The sequence below is a fragment of the Melospiza melodia genome, chromosome 2 (genome assembly GCF_035770615.1).
Source record: "Melospiza melodia melodia isolate bMelMel2 chromosome 2, bMelMel2.pri, whole genome shotgun sequence".
In the NCBI taxonomy this organism is placed as follows: domain Eukaryota; kingdom Metazoa; phylum Chordata; class Aves; order Passeriformes; family Passerellidae; genus Melospiza; species Melospiza melodia.
In genome coordinates this window covers 143373651-143392411 of record NC_086195.1, presented here as the reverse complement: position 1 = coordinate 143392411, position 18761 = coordinate 143373651, and the positions used below count along the sequence as shown (strand labels likewise).

General features: G+C 49.9%; 2 protein-coding genes across 3 annotated transcripts in view; one reads left to right on the top strand and one right to left on the bottom strand.

The window, feature by feature from the left end:
* The window catches only part of LOC134414948 (glutamate receptor ionotropic, kainate 1), a 102105-nt gene extending 101391 nt beyond the window's left edge, over window positions 1-714 (bottom strand). Inside the window, exon 1 of one of the 2 annotated variants that reach the window (XM_063150261.1) lies at window positions 588-714. In XM_063150261.1, coding sequence (XP_063006331.1) covers window positions 588-714 — 127 coding nt within the window. The remainder of the gene's footprint in view (window positions 1-587) is intronic. The other variant, XM_063150262.1, reaches the window with a different exon arrangement.
* A 1207-nt stretch (window positions 715-1921) lies between these two features.
* The window catches only part of LOC134415273 (apomucin-like), a 33949-nt gene continuing 17109 nt past the window's right edge, over window positions 1922-18761 (top strand). Inside the window, exon 1 of the mRNA XM_063150545.1 lies at window positions 1922-2088. The gene's annotated coding sequence lies outside the window, so the exon portion shown is untranslated. The remainder of the gene's footprint in view (window positions 2089-18761) is intronic.

Genomic DNA, 18761 nt, shown 5'->3' with positions numbered 1-18761 from the left:
TGAGCATCCCTGAACATCCCTGAACATCCCCGAGCGTCCTGAGCATCCCCGAGCGTCCCTCAACATCCCCAGGCATCCCGAGCATCCCTGAACATCCCCGAACATCCCCGAGCATCCCAAGCATCCGTGAACATCCCCGAGCATCCTGAGCATCCCTGAACATCCCTGAGCATCCCTGAACATCCCTGAGCACCCCCGAGCATCCCGAGCATCCCTGAACATCCCCGAGCATCCCGAGCATCCCCGAGCATCCCGAGCATCCCTGAACATCCCCGAGCATCCCTGAACATCCCCGAGCATCCCGAGCATCCCCGAGCATCCCGAGCATCCCTGAACATCCCCGAACATCCCCGAGCATCCCTGAACATCCCCGAGCGTCCTGAGCATCTCGACCATCCCTGAACATCCCCGAGCATGCCGAGCACCCCCGAGCATCCCGAGCATCCCTGAACATCCCTGAGAATCCCTGAACATCCCCGAGCATCCCGAGCATCCCCGAGCATCCCGAGCATCCCTGAACATCCCTGAGAATCCCTGAACATCCCCGAGCATCCCGAGCAGCCCCGGCGCGCCCCGGCGGCACTCACCGATCCGCAGCACCTGCTGTGCGCTCCGGGGCAGCCCGGCCGCGGCGCAGAGCAGCAGCAGCAGGAGCCCCCCGCCGCCGCCCGGGGCCGCTCGGCGGGGCCAGCGCGGGCCGAGGCCGCTCGCCATGCTCAGTTCATGCTCCGTTCATGCCGGCTACCCCCGGGCGGGCCGGCTCCGAGCCGCTCCGCGCCGCCCGCCCATGGCGCGGGGGCTCCGCGCTGCCGCCGCCGCCACCGCCGCGCCCCCCGCGCCACAGGGACGGAGGGAGGGACGGAGCGGGAGGGACGGAGCACAGGATCCTCCCGCGGGGCGGCCCCGGGCGGGGCCAGGCGGCTCCGGGCTCTGCGCGCACCCGGGGACACGCGCGCGCACACGGACACGGACACGGACAGCTGCCCAAGGAGGGAGCCTCCCCCTCTGGGGACATCCCAAAGGCACCCGGACGCGTGCCTGTGTCACCCGCTGCGGGTGGCGACAGGGGTCAGTGTGGATGCTCTCCAGATGTCCCTTCCAGCCCAGTGCAACCCCTGGGACTCTGGGATTGCCCGGTTCTGGGACAGGGACACGGACACGGAGAGCGGCAGAGTCCCTCTGTCCCTGCAGCCCCCGCGGGGCCCGCCCCGCAGCCCCTCCTGGGCACGGCAGAACCTTGGACAGCCCTGGCACAGGTGACAGCCCTGGCACAGGTGACACGCACAGGGGTGCGGGCTGGGGGACAGCGTGGGACAGGTGACAGCCCTGGGACAGGTGACACACACAGGGGTGCGGCCGCCAAATCTCTTTCCCTGGTGACTCGCAGTTGTCAAGTGAATGTGTAAATTTGGTTTTTGGGTTCCGTTTTTGGGACTCGGAGGGCTCCAAACATATGGGTCCTGAGCTGCTCTGAAAAAAGAAAACACCACCAGAGGAGGATGACTCCCACCTAGCAACAGAACTAAAGCTGCAGAGCCGCGATCCAAAGCTGAAATCGCTCGGATTGTTTATTCAGCATTCCTCTCAGCCTGCCTCACCGCTGCTGCAGCCATGAGCTGCTCCGAGCAGCGGCAGCTCGGGCCGGAGCGCGATGATGGCAGAGCAGCACCCGCGTTGTGGCAGCCCCAGAGCGGCCCTGGCAAGCGCTGCCCGCTGTCCCAGGGCACCGCAGGCTGGGCAGGGGTCCCAGACCGGCATTCCCGGCAGGGTCCCGGCCACAGCCGTACCTGGCGGTGCCCAGGTGTGTTTGGGTCGCAGCCCCAGGGGGCGCGGCCCCTTCACTGCGCTCAGGTGCGGCGTAACCCGAGCTGGGCTCTGGGCTGGGCTCCGGGCTCAGTAAATAGCGCTGGGTGCCCGCAGCCGCTCCTGCTGCTTGTCTCGAGTGGGAAACCCTCCCGTGCCCCGCGTGGCACCCAAATCCCGTCCTGCGCTTCCAGAGCGGTGCCCACCCAAACGAGCCGGGGTGAGCCCGGCCCTCGGGGCCCTGGGATGATCACCCGCCCCTCAGGAGGTGCCCGGACACCCAAAGTGAGTGTTTCACCCGCCCTGAGCGGGGTTTTACACTTGAGCTACTTTTTTGGGCAAGTTCTTTATATTGCATGAGCCGTGTCTGTGTGTGTGCACATCCTTGGCCCTGTGCCATAGCAATCTGGGAATTAAGTAAAGTTATAACTCTAATTTAGCCCAAATGAGGTTAAATATTGTTCCTCTGTTAGACTGTTGTGGTTAAGCTATAAATTAAGGTATAAGTTAAAGTGCTGCTGATTTTCAGTCTTGTTAAGCTTTCCATCCTTGTTTACGCTTTACACACACACACACACCTGGGTAGTTTCAATTCATTCCTGCTTTGATTGCCTGGATTTTGTTTGTTTTTGTTGTTGCTTTGCTTGTTGTGCCCCAGCTGGCCTTTGTGAGTAGAGTGAATCTTGCCAGAGAACCTGTTGAGCTTTGGACTTTAATACGAATTCTGACTTTTCCTCATACCCTTGATTTTTTGAGTGATATCAAGCACACTTCTTTGGGACAAGGCCCCACTGTGCATTTCTCAGGCATGTTTTGGGGGTCAGAGCCCCCCTGTGCATTTCTCAGGCATGTTTTATGGGGTCAGAGCCCCCCTGTGCATTTCTCAGGCATGTTTTGGGGGTCAGAGCCCCCCTGTGCATTTCTCAGGCATGTTTTGGGGGTCAGAGCCCCCCTGTGCATTTCTCAGGCATGTTTTGTGGGGTCAGAGCCCCCCTGTGCATTTCTCAGCCATGTTTTGGGGGTCAGAGCCCATTTTGCATTTCTCACTGCATGTTTTGGGGGGGTCAGAGCCCATTTTGCATTTCTCACTGCATGTTTTGGGGGATCAGAGCCCATTTTTGATTTCTCAGGCGTGTTTTGTGGGGTCAGAGCCCCCCTGTGCATTTCTCAGCCATGTTTTGGGGGTCAGAGCCCCCCTGTGCATTTCTCAGCCATGTTTTGGGGGTCAGATCCCCAGTTTGCATTTCTCCCAGCATGTTTTGGGTTCTCCAGGGACAATTTCCCCTGAAATTAGCAATGTTGGTTTCCTGTTTAACTGAGAGTAAGCATGTAGCATATTGATGTTATCAATGGTGGCAGAGTCTTTTGCACAGGAATTTGAAGGTTTTATTCTTGTTCTACAGTGTGAGATTCCACTTGGATACAATGTGTGATTGTTAGACAAATTGCAGTTTATATAACACTGTTAGGCTGATAGCTAAATCTTTGTCTGATATCAGGGCCTCATGGCTGAATTTGGGGATGTAAAACACCTCCTTCCCCCTCTGTATCATTCCAGAATTCTGTTTTGAGTTTGGAAGCAGCCACAATATCAGAAAAACAAGTGTATTCTAACATGTTGGGAAATGTGGAAGTTTAAATAAATAAACCTGGAAGTTTTCTCAATTTTGTCATCAAGTTCTAAGAAATTTTACCTCTGTTGCCCTTAGCACATTAGCAGCCCTTACCCAGCTTAAGGTACTTCAGAATATTTTTATACGTTTTTCCCTCTCTCTTTAACTGCATCTAACCAAAACACCCCTGAGTCCCATTGAAGTGAGGAGGTAAAATTAAGTTTTTAAACTCAAACATGTTAAGCCCTGAGTACTTTTGCTGGAGCACCATGGCAGATTAGAAAGCCAATACAAATGAAGACATGACTGTGATCACAGCAAGTTTAAACATCACATTTTGTAAAGCTGTTTGTGGCTGCAGAGCTGTGTTTATTTCTGTCCCCAGAGCCATAACATCAGCCCCTTTTCAGTAAAAATGCCAAGGGAAGCTCAGAGCAGCCGTGCCCTGGCCTCCCCCAGCCAGGGCAGCAGGAGCTGCAGAAAGCCTCCCCTGAGCTCAGAATGCCTCCCCTCCTGCCCCTCAGCATCCAGCCAAAGGCACCAATAACCCACAAATACCCACAAATAACCGTGCTCAGCCTGAGCCCTGCTGGGGGCTCTCCAGTGTGGGACACACAGAGGGTTTGGGGAATGGGCCCCCTGTGCACACAGAGGATCCTGGCACGTCCTGTGTGAAATTCTGCCCAGTTCTGCTTGGCCACGCTCGCAGGAACCTGGACAGCTCCATAAAATGGGTGGGAGCCTGCAGCCTGTGACCCAGGGCAGAGTTTCTGCTCCCTGGAGCCCCTCCCATTGCTCCTTTTTACAGGAGAAATAAACCCCCACACCAACAACCTCTCAGCAGATACTGGGGGAGGGAGAAGAATTCATTTCATGTTTTTATTCCCTACTCTGTTTCCCCAGTGCATGTTTCTCTTTTCTGCCATTAGTTACTATTAATTATGAGCAAGCTGGTAAATTAATGACTGTCCCAAATCTCTGCCAGATCATTTCAATGTGTCCTAACTCATTTTCCTCCTTATGTACTTATTTCAAAACAATTACTTAAATCTCAGCCAGAGAGTATTTCACTTTGTTAACTCTGTTCACCCTGGTCCTGGCATTGTAGACTCTTTTCCACCCATTCACAGATGTGGGATGGGATTTTGGGGGGAAAAAAATGCTCCACTGCTTAAGAACTACTAAAAGTTTGCTCACAAGCAGGAATGTTTCCATTTAAACATGTGGAATAGATGCTTTGATAGCCCCTATCATCATTTACCTGGCAAAATGAAACCCTCAGGCAGCTGCGGTTTTTGGGTTTAAATCTCTGCATTCTAAGGATGACTGTGTGAGTGTTTTGTCTCTCCCTTGGCATTTGCATGATCTATTTTATATACCCACACACAATAAAATGAGTGATAAAAACAATAGATGGGCTTTTCAGGATGTGTATAAACAGCTTTAAATTTATGTGTGTCAGCACACAGCTGAAGGGACACCTAGAATATTTGAAGATCTGTGTGTTACGCATATATAAGATGTAATCTGTGTGTGTATTATATATAAATGAGTTACTTAAGGTCTGTGTGTTACATACATATAAGATGTAACCTGTGTGTGTATTATATATAAATGTGTTACATATATATAAGATGTAATCTGTGTGTGTATTATATATAAATGTGTCAGGAGGGGATGGTCAGCTCTGAAACCATGAAGCTGTAACTGAGAAACCCAAGGCCAGCATTCCTAGATCTCTTTTTTTACAGTTTTTAAGCAGCTTGAAGTGCAAATGAAATACTCCAGTTGATGCAGGGCAGTGTCTTTGAGGAATGAGTGAAATGCCCCAGCTGAGAAGTTAATCAGCACAGTTCTTATTGCTTTGGGTTACTTAAGTCTTCCTTCACAGCACTAATTCCTGGTTCTCTCCTGCTCGTGTAATTTATACAAATCTGATTTTCTCACCATGATAAATAAGTTGTTTCTCCCTCCTGGCCTTACACGTTTGACCAAGGAGGAGGGAAGAATGGAGAGGTATCACATGAAATATTGGAAAAAAGCCCCAAAGCAGCAGAGAAAGCTTCATTATTTTGTGCCTGTAAGTGGGTCTGCTTACAATGATTGTCCGCATTAACAGCATTGATCAGTGCACAGAACCTGGGCAGGACAGTTCTGTGTGCCAGGCTGTGCTGCTGAGGGCGCAGCTGCTGTGCCACCCAGCCCTGGGGCAGTGACAGTGACAGTGGGGATGTTCCACCCCAAACCCCTGGGGTTGGCCCTTGTGGTGTCACATTGCAGTGCTGCAAGCTCAAACAGCTGCAAAGCCACACATGACCATGGGAGATCAGTCAGATTGTTACCCTGAGCTGCAGCTCAGCCAGGGACCCAAAGTCCAGCCCCTGTCCCTGGAGGAGTGCCACTGGAAATAAGGGGCTGCTGAAAGGGAAGGGAGTTCCCAGGGCCCTGGATTCAGCACCAGAGTTCAGCTGTGGGCAGTCAAAACCCAGATAAACCCATCCTCACCAGAAACAATGAGGGCTTTCCCTCTGGCCGTTTGGGGTTAAATTGCTGCCACTGGCCCCAAAAGATTTATTTTTTCCCCTCAGATTAGATACAGCATTGAGAGCAGGCAGAGGCCAAAATCCCTCACGTGCTCTTCTGGTATTTTGTGCTCACCTGGTGCTCACTGCAGTGCATTTCAGCCCCAGTGGGGTTGGGTTTGTTCTGAGCTGCTGGTTAACATTACCCTGATGTTATTTCTGGTGCCATTAGCTCCTGCACAGCGATTTTTATCAGCTTTACTAATTCTGTGATAACCTTGCTGGGCCATCTCCACGTGGGAATGTTTTAGGGGAAGGTTCTTGATTAAGAGTATTGACAGAAGGAGATCAAAGTGATGGAGGTGTTATGGTGTTCTGGCTAGCAGGTCTCCTTCTGAAAATCACCTGGGGTTTCTGGGAGGAGAAAGCTTGGGAAGGCTGTGCCAGGATGACACGTTCCCATGGTTGTGTTTCCACCTGGCTTGCAAAACCAGTCACTTTTCATGGTGTAGTTAACAAAGATTCCCACTGAATTCAGGGGTGTGGGACCCACAGTGCCAACCCAGCATCCCCCTGGATCCCAGAGCGGCTGGAACTGGGGGACATCCCTGGGAACCCTCTGGTTCCCGTTTTTGGGATGCTCAGGTCACTTCCAGGGGTTTCAGCATCTCCCAGGACAGGGGCAGCCCATGCCAGGGTGTGGTGGCTCTGCCAGGGAAAGCACCTTCCCTTATGCTCAGATCCAGGTGAGAAGCCATCCTAAACGAGATTAAAAATGGGACAAAGGCTTGGTGCTGCAAAATCTTCTAAAAATGTTAAAAATTTCCTCTGTGCAACAGCAAAATGAGGTAAAAAATATTTTCTTCCTTTGTTCAGCAGCAGGAAAAGCGTGAGCTCCACGAGGGGTGACCTACATATGCTCTTGCTTGTTTGTTGAGCTCCAGACCTTTGCTCACATCCCATAAATCAGAATCATTTAGGTCTGAAAAGACTTCTAAGATCACAGAGTCCTCAGTGAGTTTCTGAAGTGTCCACATTAATTCATGTTGAATCTCATTAATCTTGAATTGACAGAGGGGGGAAAAAACCCACACAGAACTGTGGACAGCATTTCTATTACAGACCCAAAGCTGAATTTGGGGCTTTTCCTGGGTTTTACAGAATGAGTGCCCTGTGTAAAATTTGACTTTTAGCAACCTGTTGAGTGCAGGAACAGCAATTCCCAGTCCCAGATCCCTAGAAATACATAGGAAAACCAGAAAAAAGGCAAAACCACACTGGCTGGCTAGGAATTGAGTATAAAAACAAAGATTTAACACAATAACAAAGAAATTCACTGTGTGCAATAGTGTGGCATGCACAGAATAAGGGGAAAAGATTTGCCTTGTTTAGTATTTCCTAATTTTAATAATTACGGCTAAAAAGTCTCCCAGGCAGGGTTGTGATGCATGGAGCTCATTGCAGTTGGTGATTCTCCTTCTGAGATGAAGGGAGAGAGAAAAATGATTGCTCAGATTCCTGCCTTTGCATATCCCTTTTCAAATCTATAATTTATTATCGTGTACCTGTGTATGTTTTAGCCTTCATTTTTCAGAAAGATGTCCATAAATTAATCAGGAATTCAGCAATTGCTGAAGATTTATTTTGTCACTAATGATGATCTAGTGGAGATACAGGTAAAATTCTAAAGGCAATTTCTTAGGGCTTGAATAAATTTGCTTTTTAGCTTCTTCTTTCTGGAACAGTTAACAAGAAGCAGGCTGGCCATTTCTGGGAGAAAAATGTCTGTATTTCCCCAAGGTTATCAAACAACAATCAAATCTTACCGATGTTCCTTTGAATTGTTCCTCCGTGTTCCAGAGCATGAATTTTGCAGGGCTGTTTGCATCTGGCTACTCAGGGGGTGCTGGAATCTGAAATGCAGGGAGTTCTCAGAACTTTGGCCTGTAAGCAAAGAATTAAACCCAGGATTTGGTCTGAGACCTTGGAGAAGGCTCCCAAACTGAGAATGTGGGTTTAGAGTTTGAAATAGAGACATGTTAAGGTAAGTAAGGAAAGTTTAGAGTTTTAGAGTTTAAGGTACAGAAAAATAAAAGTAGTTCCAGAGGTGAACAAGGAGTTGACAGTGCAGCACTGTGGGTCTGTGTGCCACAACATGATTGGCTAAGAAAGCTCACACTGGGTCCATAAGATAAAATTTTTAAGGATTGTGTCAAAAACATAAATATCCTTGTTGGCAGTGTTTTATTAATCAATAATTCTTTAGAAGGTGTTTTAGCTGAGGGTCGTGTGACCTTCTGGCAGTGTCCCAGGCCAGGCTGGATGGGGCAGGGGAAGGGTCCCTGCCATGGCAGGGGTGGCACTGGGTGGCTTGGAGGTGCAAACCAACCCAAACCATCCCATAATCTCAAGGGAAATCTGGTGTGCTGTCTCAGAAACAATTCCTGTTCTTTTCCTGTGGAATCTGCACAGGGCTCTCGCTGTTTTCACCTGCATAACCTGCCAGCCATAACAACTTGTGACTCGTGCAACTGAGTCAGGCTGTTTTGATCCTAAGCAATGCAGGAAAGCAGAGCTTTGCGCTGACACAAAAATAAACCAGGTCTTGCTTGTGGCAGAGGGACTCTGGATGCTGCTGCAGCCCAGAACTGTGTGTTCAGAGAGAGAAAAGGGAATTATAGCCCCCTGCGCTCTGTGGGTAGAGCAGCACCTTGCCCTTGTGTGAAATACCTGTAGAACAGCCCCAAATGTGTTCCTTTCATCGAAAATGTCAAAAGGAATATCTTCCTGCACAAAAGCACTCTGCAGCCACGTGCCACAGAGGTGAAATTTAATTCCTGCCTTGTCAGCCTGGTGAACCCCCATTGCAGGGGGCAGAGGGGGGGTTTATTTTAGTGTGTTGGGATGTCACTGACATTGCTAGACGTGGAAACAATGACAGAACTTTGCCATTTGCCACATAACCTCAGGAAAATGTGCTCTGCTATTATCCTGCACTTGCTTAATTGGAAGGCCTTGGCTGTTCCTAATGGGGTTGTTTGTAACAATGAATTGTGCTTCTAACAATGCTTCCAGAGAGGAGCTCAATCTGTGTTGAGGTTTAGTGAAATTGGTAATAACCCTGAAAAACCAGAGAATTAACTAGGTTGGAAAAGGCCTTTGAGGTCATCAGGTCCACCCTGTGTTTATCTAAAGCACTGCAGGATGTTGTGCTGGCACCTCAGACTGTGACAGAAATTCAGGGGAGCTGGAGGAGTCCCCAGGTGTGACTGACAGGGGCATCTCTGCAGAGAGGGACTGATGGAAAGTGCCATTTCATTATTTCTGTTCTTTATTATCCCTGTTTTGCCTCAGCCACGCTCAGAGGCACCACACAGGCAGTGATTTTTCCAAATTCACCCTTAAAATAAGCCTCAGAAACATGTAAAGGTTTTCAGGGATAAGGTGATGAACAGCATTTCTCTGATAAAGAAGGGTTAATTGTTAGTGGTATCACTGTTACAACTTCAACATCTTTTCTGTTAGAAAGAAATCAGGCTTTCTTATAATGGAGGTGTTAAATGCTGTGCTGAGAACTAAAGGGGGCAAGAGAGGTAGGAAGGGTAATTTAATTTTATTGGGAGGATTCAAATGCACTTAGTGATTGGGGTACACACAATTCTCATTATGTGTCCTTCAGTTTTCTGCTGCTGTGAATCCTTGAACAGAGCAAGCAGAAAAATCTGTGAGCTGTCCATTTCTGCTGAGCAGTGTTATCCTAGCAGTTTGGGGTGTTTTATCCATTGCTGCCATCTCCATCTGAGGCGTGTGAGGGAAGGCAGGAGCTGCTGACAGGAGGAAGGGGTGGTGGGAGGGATGGTGTCACAGATGGGCACCACCACAATTCCCCTCAGCCCATGCATCCCTCGGAGCTGAGCTGCCAGCAGCTTTGCCTTCATTAAGAAGTGCTTTACCTCCATGCCATAATTACTGCTGTCATTTCCATGATGCCGTTGGATGTATGGGGATGGCAGGGGGGCCCTGTGCGGTGCCAGCTCTGTGACTCTGAAACGCAGGCTTGGGTTTTGTCCTTGCTGGCCTCTCAAGGGACACCTGTGGGACATGCAGGTGGCTGTGCTGGCTCTGGGTGGTGCAGTGTCCATCCCAGAGCAAGCAGCTGTGCCCAGTGGTGATGGTTATTGTCCAGGGTCTGTTCAGGTGTCTCGTTTCTGGCCATCCCTGGGCTCTGGGTGGCAGAACGTGGCCTCCTTCTCTGTGGTTGTCTCAGAGGTTTTCTGCAGAGACCAGCAGGGGATGGGAGGAAAAGGAGAACAGGGTTTTACAGAGGATGGGACTTTTTTGGGGGCACCTGGTACTGCTGTAGGGAGGGCTGTGTCCCCTCAGGGAGCCCCAAGGAGACACAGGAAGGGACAAGGCTGCTGGGGGCTTCTGAGAGGGGAAACAAGAAGCAAAAAAGGCTTTTTGTGTGGGGGCAATTCCTGATACATAAAGAAACCTCTCTGGCCAGAATTATGCGTTATCTGAGACTGATTTTATGCTTTGGAAAAGAGGAGTTTCCTGCTCAAGGTGGTGCCAGAGGAACCCAGCATTCCGGGGCAGATGTGGCCAAGGCCATGACCTGTGACTTTTTTGCTTTTTCTGCTGGGAGAGAGCAGGGAAATGTCACATGTGCATGCAGAAGAATCCTGTTTGACATTTCCTTTCCATTCAGGAAAGTCATTGCTGCACAGCCCTTCCCCATGTGTCACCATGTTTGCAGTGAAGGGAACAAGATTAGAACATATTGATGGGGGAAAAAGAAATGAATCATTTCCAATTTTCAAAAACGGCTTTTAAACCTTCAGCTTCCCTTTAGATGAGCTAAATACCAATAAAGGGCAGAAATCAGCTCTGTGCCTGGAGGCCCTCTCCCCTTCCTCACTGTGTGCCCAGGTTTCATCTCTTTTGTCTGGGCTGCAGCCGTGCAGCAGCTCTCTGAGGTTTGTTAATGCCAGGTTCTGGCCTATATTTTCCCTTCTCAATCACGGCCATTATTCTGGTTTGTGCAGCCCTGTGGGTGGGCCTGGCCCTTTGTGGGGGAATGAAAAGGCCACCTCTTCTCTGCAGAGCTCAACATTTCCGTGTGGAGCTCCCATTCTGTGTTTGCAGAGCCCTTTCACAGAGCACAGAGCCGAGGCCTGGGCTCTCCTCCCTGCAGGGACGCATTAAATGTTTCACTCGTGTCCCTCCGTGCCCCCGAACAGCTTCAGGAAAAATAAAAAAAGGGGGGAAAGAGCCTTGTTCAGGCTGCCCTTGCAAATATTTCAGCACTGACAGTGAATCCTGGCACTGGTGAGGAGCAGTGGTTCTCCATTCGTCTGAGCCTTGGGAGTAGCTCTGCCTTGATGGGAGGAGGTCTGGGAGGTGCAGGAGAATCAGTGGAAGGGGAAAGGTGCTCTGAGTGTGGGGCAGGAGGGCTGCAACCTGCTCCCATCATCGGTGGGGTTACACTGAGCATGGCATTGCTTTGTTGCTCCACAGCCCTGCAAATTAATGATGTCCTGAAGGCCTGGAAATGAGCAATCCCCTGGGGACTCTGCTGAAGGGCTGGTGGAGCAGGGCTGTGCTCTGCAGGATGGAAATCTGAGCCTGCTCTCAGGTGCTCTGCTCTCCAAACCAAGGAGAGCAGAGACCCCTGAGGGGTTTTGTGTGCCCATGGGCAGCAGGACAGGGGGATTCTGTCCCTGAGCCCAGCTGAGAGCCACCTGCAGCCCTGGGGACACAGCAGGAACAGCAGAGAGCCCCGAGGAGGCCCCAGAGCTGCTGCAGGGCTGGAGCCAGGCTGGCAGGGCTGGGGGTGCTCACCTGGAGAGGAGAAGCTCCAGGGAGAGCTCCGAGCCCTGGCAGGGCCTGAAGGGGCTCCAGGAGAGCTGCAGAGGGACTGGGGACAGGGATGGAGGGACAGGACACAGGGAATGGACTCAGACTGACAGAGTAGGTGTGCATTTGGTGTTAGGCAGGAATTTCTGGCTGGGAGGATGCTGAGCACAGGGTGCCCAGAGCAGCTGGGGCTGCCCCATGGTCCCTGGAGTGCCCAAGGCCAGGCTGGGCACCCTGGGGCAGCGGGAGGTGTCCCTGCCGTGGCCGGGTGCAGTGAGAGCACCCTCGTGTCCCTGTGACCCCAGAACCCTCCGTGCCCCCCAGTTCCATGGCTGTGGTTGGGGTCCCCGTCCCCGATGCCCCAACGCTGGCACCTGAGAATCCCAGAGCCTCTCTTGGAATCCTGGTGGGGAAATTGGGCAAATCCAGTTTAGGAGCAGGGCAAGGCCCCAGCTAACAGCTTGTTATGCTTAAGGAGCAAAGAGCACGGGGAATTACTCTGGCCCATATGTTACTGAAAGGGTTTTAATGTGGATTAGGGGCTTATGTAACGTGTGGGCCTAACCCACATCGGGCTTAATTTATGGTGTTTTCTCCTCATCTTCAAAAAACCAGCTTGTTTCCTAATGATAAGCTTGAGTACTAATTTAATTTACATTTTACTGCTCCCAGGCACAATCAGAACACAGTGGAGTAAACATTTAAAGCCCCTTATGAAACTGTTGGGTTTGCCATTATTCTTCTGGCTTTTTTTTTCTTTTTGAGAAATGTTCTTGCTTTCCTCTGATGAAATACTCTACTTAGGTTTGATTTGGAATTATAGGATGCACAAATTAAAACAATGAGTCTGATACAATCTGTAGTCTCCTTGGAGAAATGAAAAAAACCAAAAAACTTCAGGAAAGTTAAGTTCAGTAACAACAGGAATTTTCCAAGCTTCTGGAATAAGAAAAGGCCAGAACATAGCGTCAGATATATGGGAAATAGAAAATAAAATAGTATAAAATAGATAATAATAGATAAAATAGATACTAAAGATAATAATAATATAGAAAATAAAATCAAAGTCTAGAGCAAAAAATGCTAAAATTAAGTAATTAGGTAGTGTAGTTAGTGGGGGGAAAAAAAGAGGGTTAATTTGGTGATGAATTCTAAGTTTATCACATGAAACCTGTAAAGATCTGGAATCCTGGAGTGTGTTTTTCCTTGCCTGTGTTTGCCAGCAGACCCTGCCATCCCGGCAGTGCTGCCTTTGGGAGGCTGTGGGCTGTGTGTTTCAGAGCAGACATATGCTTGCTTGTGATGTGTCAGGGTTCTGCTGCCAGCTTGCTGTACTCTGGGGCAGTTCTGAAATGCTGAGCTGTTGTAGAAACTGTTCCAAATAAAATCAGGAACGTGCACAGATTCAGATTCTCTGCCAGCCAGCTAAAACCCCCAAAAAGACAAAAAGTCGTCTGCCTTTTGTTATGTGGTGTTACAGTTATTGCGAATTGGAAAGGAATCTCACAAATGCACCAGGCAATTCTTCCCTGCACAGAAGCCAGGGGAATATGTGCCCAATTTCCATTTATTCCTGTGCAGAATTGGCTTTATCCTTGTTCAGACTGATTTACCCACACAGAACCTGGAGGGCTTTGGGGTTTTCTTTGGGATTCCTGAGTCCCTCCTGTCCAGGATTAATTTCTGTATTTGTTTTAGATGTCTTTGCATCCATCCCTGTCTGTTGCTGTGAGGCTTTAGGGACCTGCTGTGTGTGTGAATCCCCTTGGAATCACTCAGTGCCTCACCCTGTGATTGCAAACTCTGGAATATCTCGTGCTGGGTGCCAAGGATTCGTTAATCAGTGATTTCCCAAACACTGATAAAACTCCTATTTCTGAACAGAGGTTTTTGAATTCCTTTCTGTGGCTCATTCCTGCTAGGGGTGCATTTGTGGTGGGGTTTTCCCCTCTGGAAAAGCCTTTTTGAAGTGTTATTCCCTGCCTGGAATACGGTGATATCCTGAAGTGCTCTTTAGGTTACCTGCAAACATTTTACCTTTCCAGTGGCTCCTTTTAATGGCTGCTCAATCTTCTTTTTTCTCCCCTGATTGCAATTCCACTTCTCAAGTTAAATGTTATTATCATGGGTTTGTGTTTTGACTTCCCAGCCTCCCAAAAGGTCAGATTTGAATTCTTTATGGCCTCCTTTGCTGAGAAAAAGTTCAGTGGCTGCATCTTGAAACAGGTCACATCCTCTGCTTGAAACTAAATCAAGAATGGCTTTTCCTTTGTGGGTTTGGGGGCCAATTAATTGAGGCAGCAATCCTTGTCAGTGTTTGAGTTCACACTGCCTGCAAGAGGCCCTGTCCTGATGGGTGCTGGGTTGTTATCAGCACCAAGCCAAGGCCAAATCTCAGCTCCATCCCAGCCACAGCAGCGCTCACAGAGGGTCTGTCCCTGGCTCTGGTTTGTACCCTGAGGCTGCTCTCATAAACCCCCTCAGGGCAAAGATAAAGCTTCTCTTATCTCCCTGAAAGACTTCTCGTGCCCTGTGTGGTTATTTATCCAAGCTTTATTCAGATATCTCATTTCTATCATCCCTGGGCTGTGCGTGGCAGAACTTTGCCTCCTTCTCTGTGCTTCTCTCAGAATTTCTGGGAATGAGTTTTAGCATTCTAGGTGGAAGGAGTAGCCTGTGTGTAAATATTTCCTTTGCAGGTGGCACAGCTGTGGGCATAATTTCTCACAGTTGAAGCAAATGACAGAAGTTATGCCATGCTTGCCATCAGCTACCTGTGTATCTGTCAGAGCTGCTGCTGACACAGAGAGGAATAGGGTGAGTTCTGCCTGCTTCCAACCATAAATAGCAAAAAAGGCACAAGAGGAGGCATTGAAATCCTGAACAGCGTTTTGCTTGCAGTAGCTAAAGCAGAACTGCCTTCCTGCAATGGTTCAGCATTGACCTGAAACTCAGTTTCACATCCCCTGGATCAGTTTCAGTCACACCCCTCCAGCAGCAGAGGTGTTTTTATTGTGTGTGCAGATATGGAGGGAATTGGGATCAAACAGGAGCCAAGGACCCTTGGTGCCATCCCTCATGCAGGAGCTATGCAGAGTGCCCCACTAACCCACCTGGGGCAGGGGATGCAGCCACACAAACCCTTCCCCACACAAACCCTTCCCCAGTGCAGGAGCGATCCACAGTGCCTCACAAACCCACCTGGGGCAGGTGATGCAGCCACACAAACCCTTCCCCAGTGCAGGAGCTATGCAGAGTGCCCCACAAACCCACCTGGGGCAGGTGATGCAGCCACACAAACCCTTCCACAGTGCCTCACAAACCCCCTGGGACAGGGGATGTTTCAGCTCACACCTCCCCACACCCCCAGATGTGTGCCCTGCCTTCCCTGTGCTCAGTGTGCCCCAGAATGGCAGCCCCCAGCCCTCCCTGCAGGAACCCATGGGAACACCTGGGGACATCGGGGTCACATCTGGAATCCATGGGAACACCTGGGCACATCGGGGTCCTGCAGGAACCCATGGGAACACCTGGGGACATTGGGGTCACAGCTGGAACCCATGGGAACACCTGGGGACATTGGGGTCACATCTGGAATCCATGGGAACACCTGGGGACATCGGGGTCACAGCTGGAACCCATGGGAACACCTGGGGACATCGGGGTCCCTGCTGGAACCTATGGGGAACATCTGGGCACATCGGGGTCACAGCTGGAACCCATGGGAACACCTGGGGACATCGGGGTCCCTGCAGGAACACCTGGGGACACCTGGGCACATCGGGGTCACAGCTGGAACCCAGCTCTGCCATCGGCCCAGCCCTCCCCAGCCCCAGGGCAATGGGATCTCTCTCACTGGTGTCTGCATTGTGCTCAGCCTGCTTGGGCTGCATCCTTGTTTCTGGGGTCACAGCTTTGTCCTAGCACGTGAAATTCTAAATATTTAATTATCAGCTGGGGAAAAATGAGCTAATCTGGCTTAGTAGCTGATAAGGATCTCCAGTCTATTGTCAGATCTTCCTGCTTTCCTGATTCTTCTGCAGTTCTGACATACGAATACAAAAAGACAGGTTCTTTTCTATTTTTCCTCAAAAACTCTGAATTAGCCTTTGATTATTTTTTAATAGAGATGCATCTGTGATCTTTCTAAAATCCCTTCATTGTCTTACTGCTCTGCCCTGCCTCCCTCAGCCAAACCAGGGAACAGCATCAAAAAAGAAGCCGAAATTTGGGCAGTGCCCCACTTCAGCCTTTGACCTGCTACAAGCAGAGGTGACAAACATGAGAAAGGATCTTAGGATATTGTTTTTCACGTTTTGTCTGGGATCCCAGTGCTGCTCTCCTGCTCCAGGAGCAAGCAGGGCCTGGGTGTTTGCTGAGTGGGCCTCAGAGGGTGTAGTGTGGGACCAGCCCCTTTGTACAAACCGTTCCTTGTGCTGTTCCAGGGCAGTGCTGCCGTGAGGAGCCCCGCTTGCTGCTGCCAGGGAGCGTTCCCAGCACTAAAGGCAAAGTGAGGAGCCTGTGAAATGCTGCTCCACAGGAAAGAATTATTCCAGTGCACTGTCTGAGTGCTCCTGTAGAAGGTGCAGTTAATGGAAATGCATTGGCTCCACTCTTCTCGTGCACAATGCCCAGTTCCTCAAGCTTAGCAGGCAGCAAAGCCTTGCTGTAAAACACATTTCTACTTCCTAATTAGTGACCTGGTGATTTCTGCCAGGGACAGCTCTTTGTTTGTAATTAGTGAAGCAAATGATGCTAATACCTGGTGCTGAACAACCCCGTTTCCCCACACTGTAACTTAGGCCAGGAAAAACTGTGGGTTTTTAGTTCTGTAAACAGCCTCAGGTTGGGGTTTAGTTGCTTTTATAGTGGAGCTTGTGAGCAAATGTGCATTCAATGTTTTGAAATAATATTGAATTATTTCAAACAGAGAGCAGGGTTGTGTGAGCAGAGAGGAGCACTGCAGCCTGAGACAGAAATCATGGCTGGGCCCTGGTTTAGGCTGGGTTTGGAAGGTGTTTCCCTGTGCAGGGGCAGCAGCCCCAGGTGCCCCTGACTCCCTGCTTGTGCAGGGCCTGTGCTGGATGGAGCTGGGAATCCCCAGCCCCTGCAGGTGAATCCACACTTACAGGCAGCCTGATTCCCAGCCCGATTGATTCCCAGCCTGATTCCCAGCTCTGAGCACTCCCTGCCAGAAATGCATTTGCCTTCAGCTGCGTTATCCTGAATTTATGGCTGAGCCAGGAACGTGCAGGACTCGCTACCTGGATAAGTGCTAAAGGTGTCACAATAATGTATTTCATTGGTGAAAGCTGAGAATGAGAAAAAGCTGATTTACAGGCAGACAGTGTTCTGGGCCCTTTCCAGTATTTGTGCACGTAAATACAAAGGTCGACAAATGGAGCTTGTTTTCCATGGAGACTACAGCAGCCCTTGATTTAGTAAACCACAGAAGTCAATGTATTAAAGCAAATAATTTCTTAATTCATTGTAGCATTTTAATGACTCAGTGTTTATTTTGATTTAAAGCTGTTTTTTAAGCTGCCTCAGTTCCTTTCTGCTCAGGTAGAATGGATAATTCTCTCTGGCATGAAGCAGGCACTGCTACACAGTGCAAACTATCTCTGTAACCTTAAAACCCTGCAGAAGATTCACTGCACCAGTCCTGTGCTCAGTTATAAGGTTGGAGTGTCTCAGGGAAGGTCTCAGTGATCCCTGGCAGGTCCCATTCCTTTTGGACAGACCTCAGCATCATTTAGGGCCTCAAAGTTCTTTTCCAAGCATTGTTTACCTGAGGAAACATCAATCAAACAAACTGCCCATGACTGTTCCATCATTCTCAGTTAGGTAAAGCAAGAAAATCTGATTTCTGGGCTCTTTGGGGTGTAGAGCCTTTATTTCAGTCTCTAAATTCAGGCTCGCAGTCTCTACCTCAGTTTTGTGTTTCCATTCTCCTGACTGCTGGTCACTTTCAGTGATTGAAAAACCCACAGGATCAGCCCCAGGTTTGGGGTGCTCCAGAATATCTGAAATGGCAGGGAAAAAAGGGGAATGCAAAATGTCCCTGTTTGTCCCAGGAGGTGCTGCCAGGGCTGGTCGCAGTGGGGTTCTGCTTTCCAGGCAAGGTGAAATCATCTCCATGGTGTTGCTTTCCTTGCCTTTTACAGACATGGGGTAACTCAGAGGCATTTTAAAAGGTTTTATTTTATTTTCAGTCTTGATGAATAGTGAGACACAAGAGATGCAAAACTCAGAGGCTAACTTTTTTTGCTTACAAGACTTTACAAATGTTTTTAGCCTGTTAGCTTATGCTATTACTTCTGTCACTACTCACCTATATTTTTTCTCCACCTTTCACAGTTCAAATTCTCTGAAATGTCTGGTGTTTTTGTAAGGCTGTATTTGGAAACTCGTTGAAGCTTGTTTCCAGCTCAGTCTCTCTCAGAGTTTGCACTCAGATGTCCAGGGCTGTGTGGGCTTTCAGTGAGGTTTGAGAGCCCTTTACAAGCCCATTTCTCACTCCTGGGGGTGCAGAGGGCAGCAGGCTCAGCCCCAGCCGTGGTTCCCTCCTCTGGAACAGCCCAGCCCTGCCTTGCCAGGCTCTGCTTGAGGCAGCTGCTCAGGCTGGGGAGGGAATCCCTGCAGGAACCCATGGGGACACCTGGGCACATCGGGGTCACAGCTGGAACCCATGGGAACACCTGGGCACATCGGGGTCACAGCTGGAACACCTGGGGACATCGGGGTCACAGCTGGAATCCATGGGGACACCTGGGGACATCGGGGTCACAGCTGGAACCCATGGGAACACCTGGGGACATTGGGGTCACAGCTGGAACCCACGGGAACACCTGGGGACATTGGGGTCACAGCTGGAACCCATGGGAACACCTGGGGACATCAGGGTCACAGCTGGAATCCATGGGAACACCTGGGCACATCGGGGTCACAGCTGGAACACCTG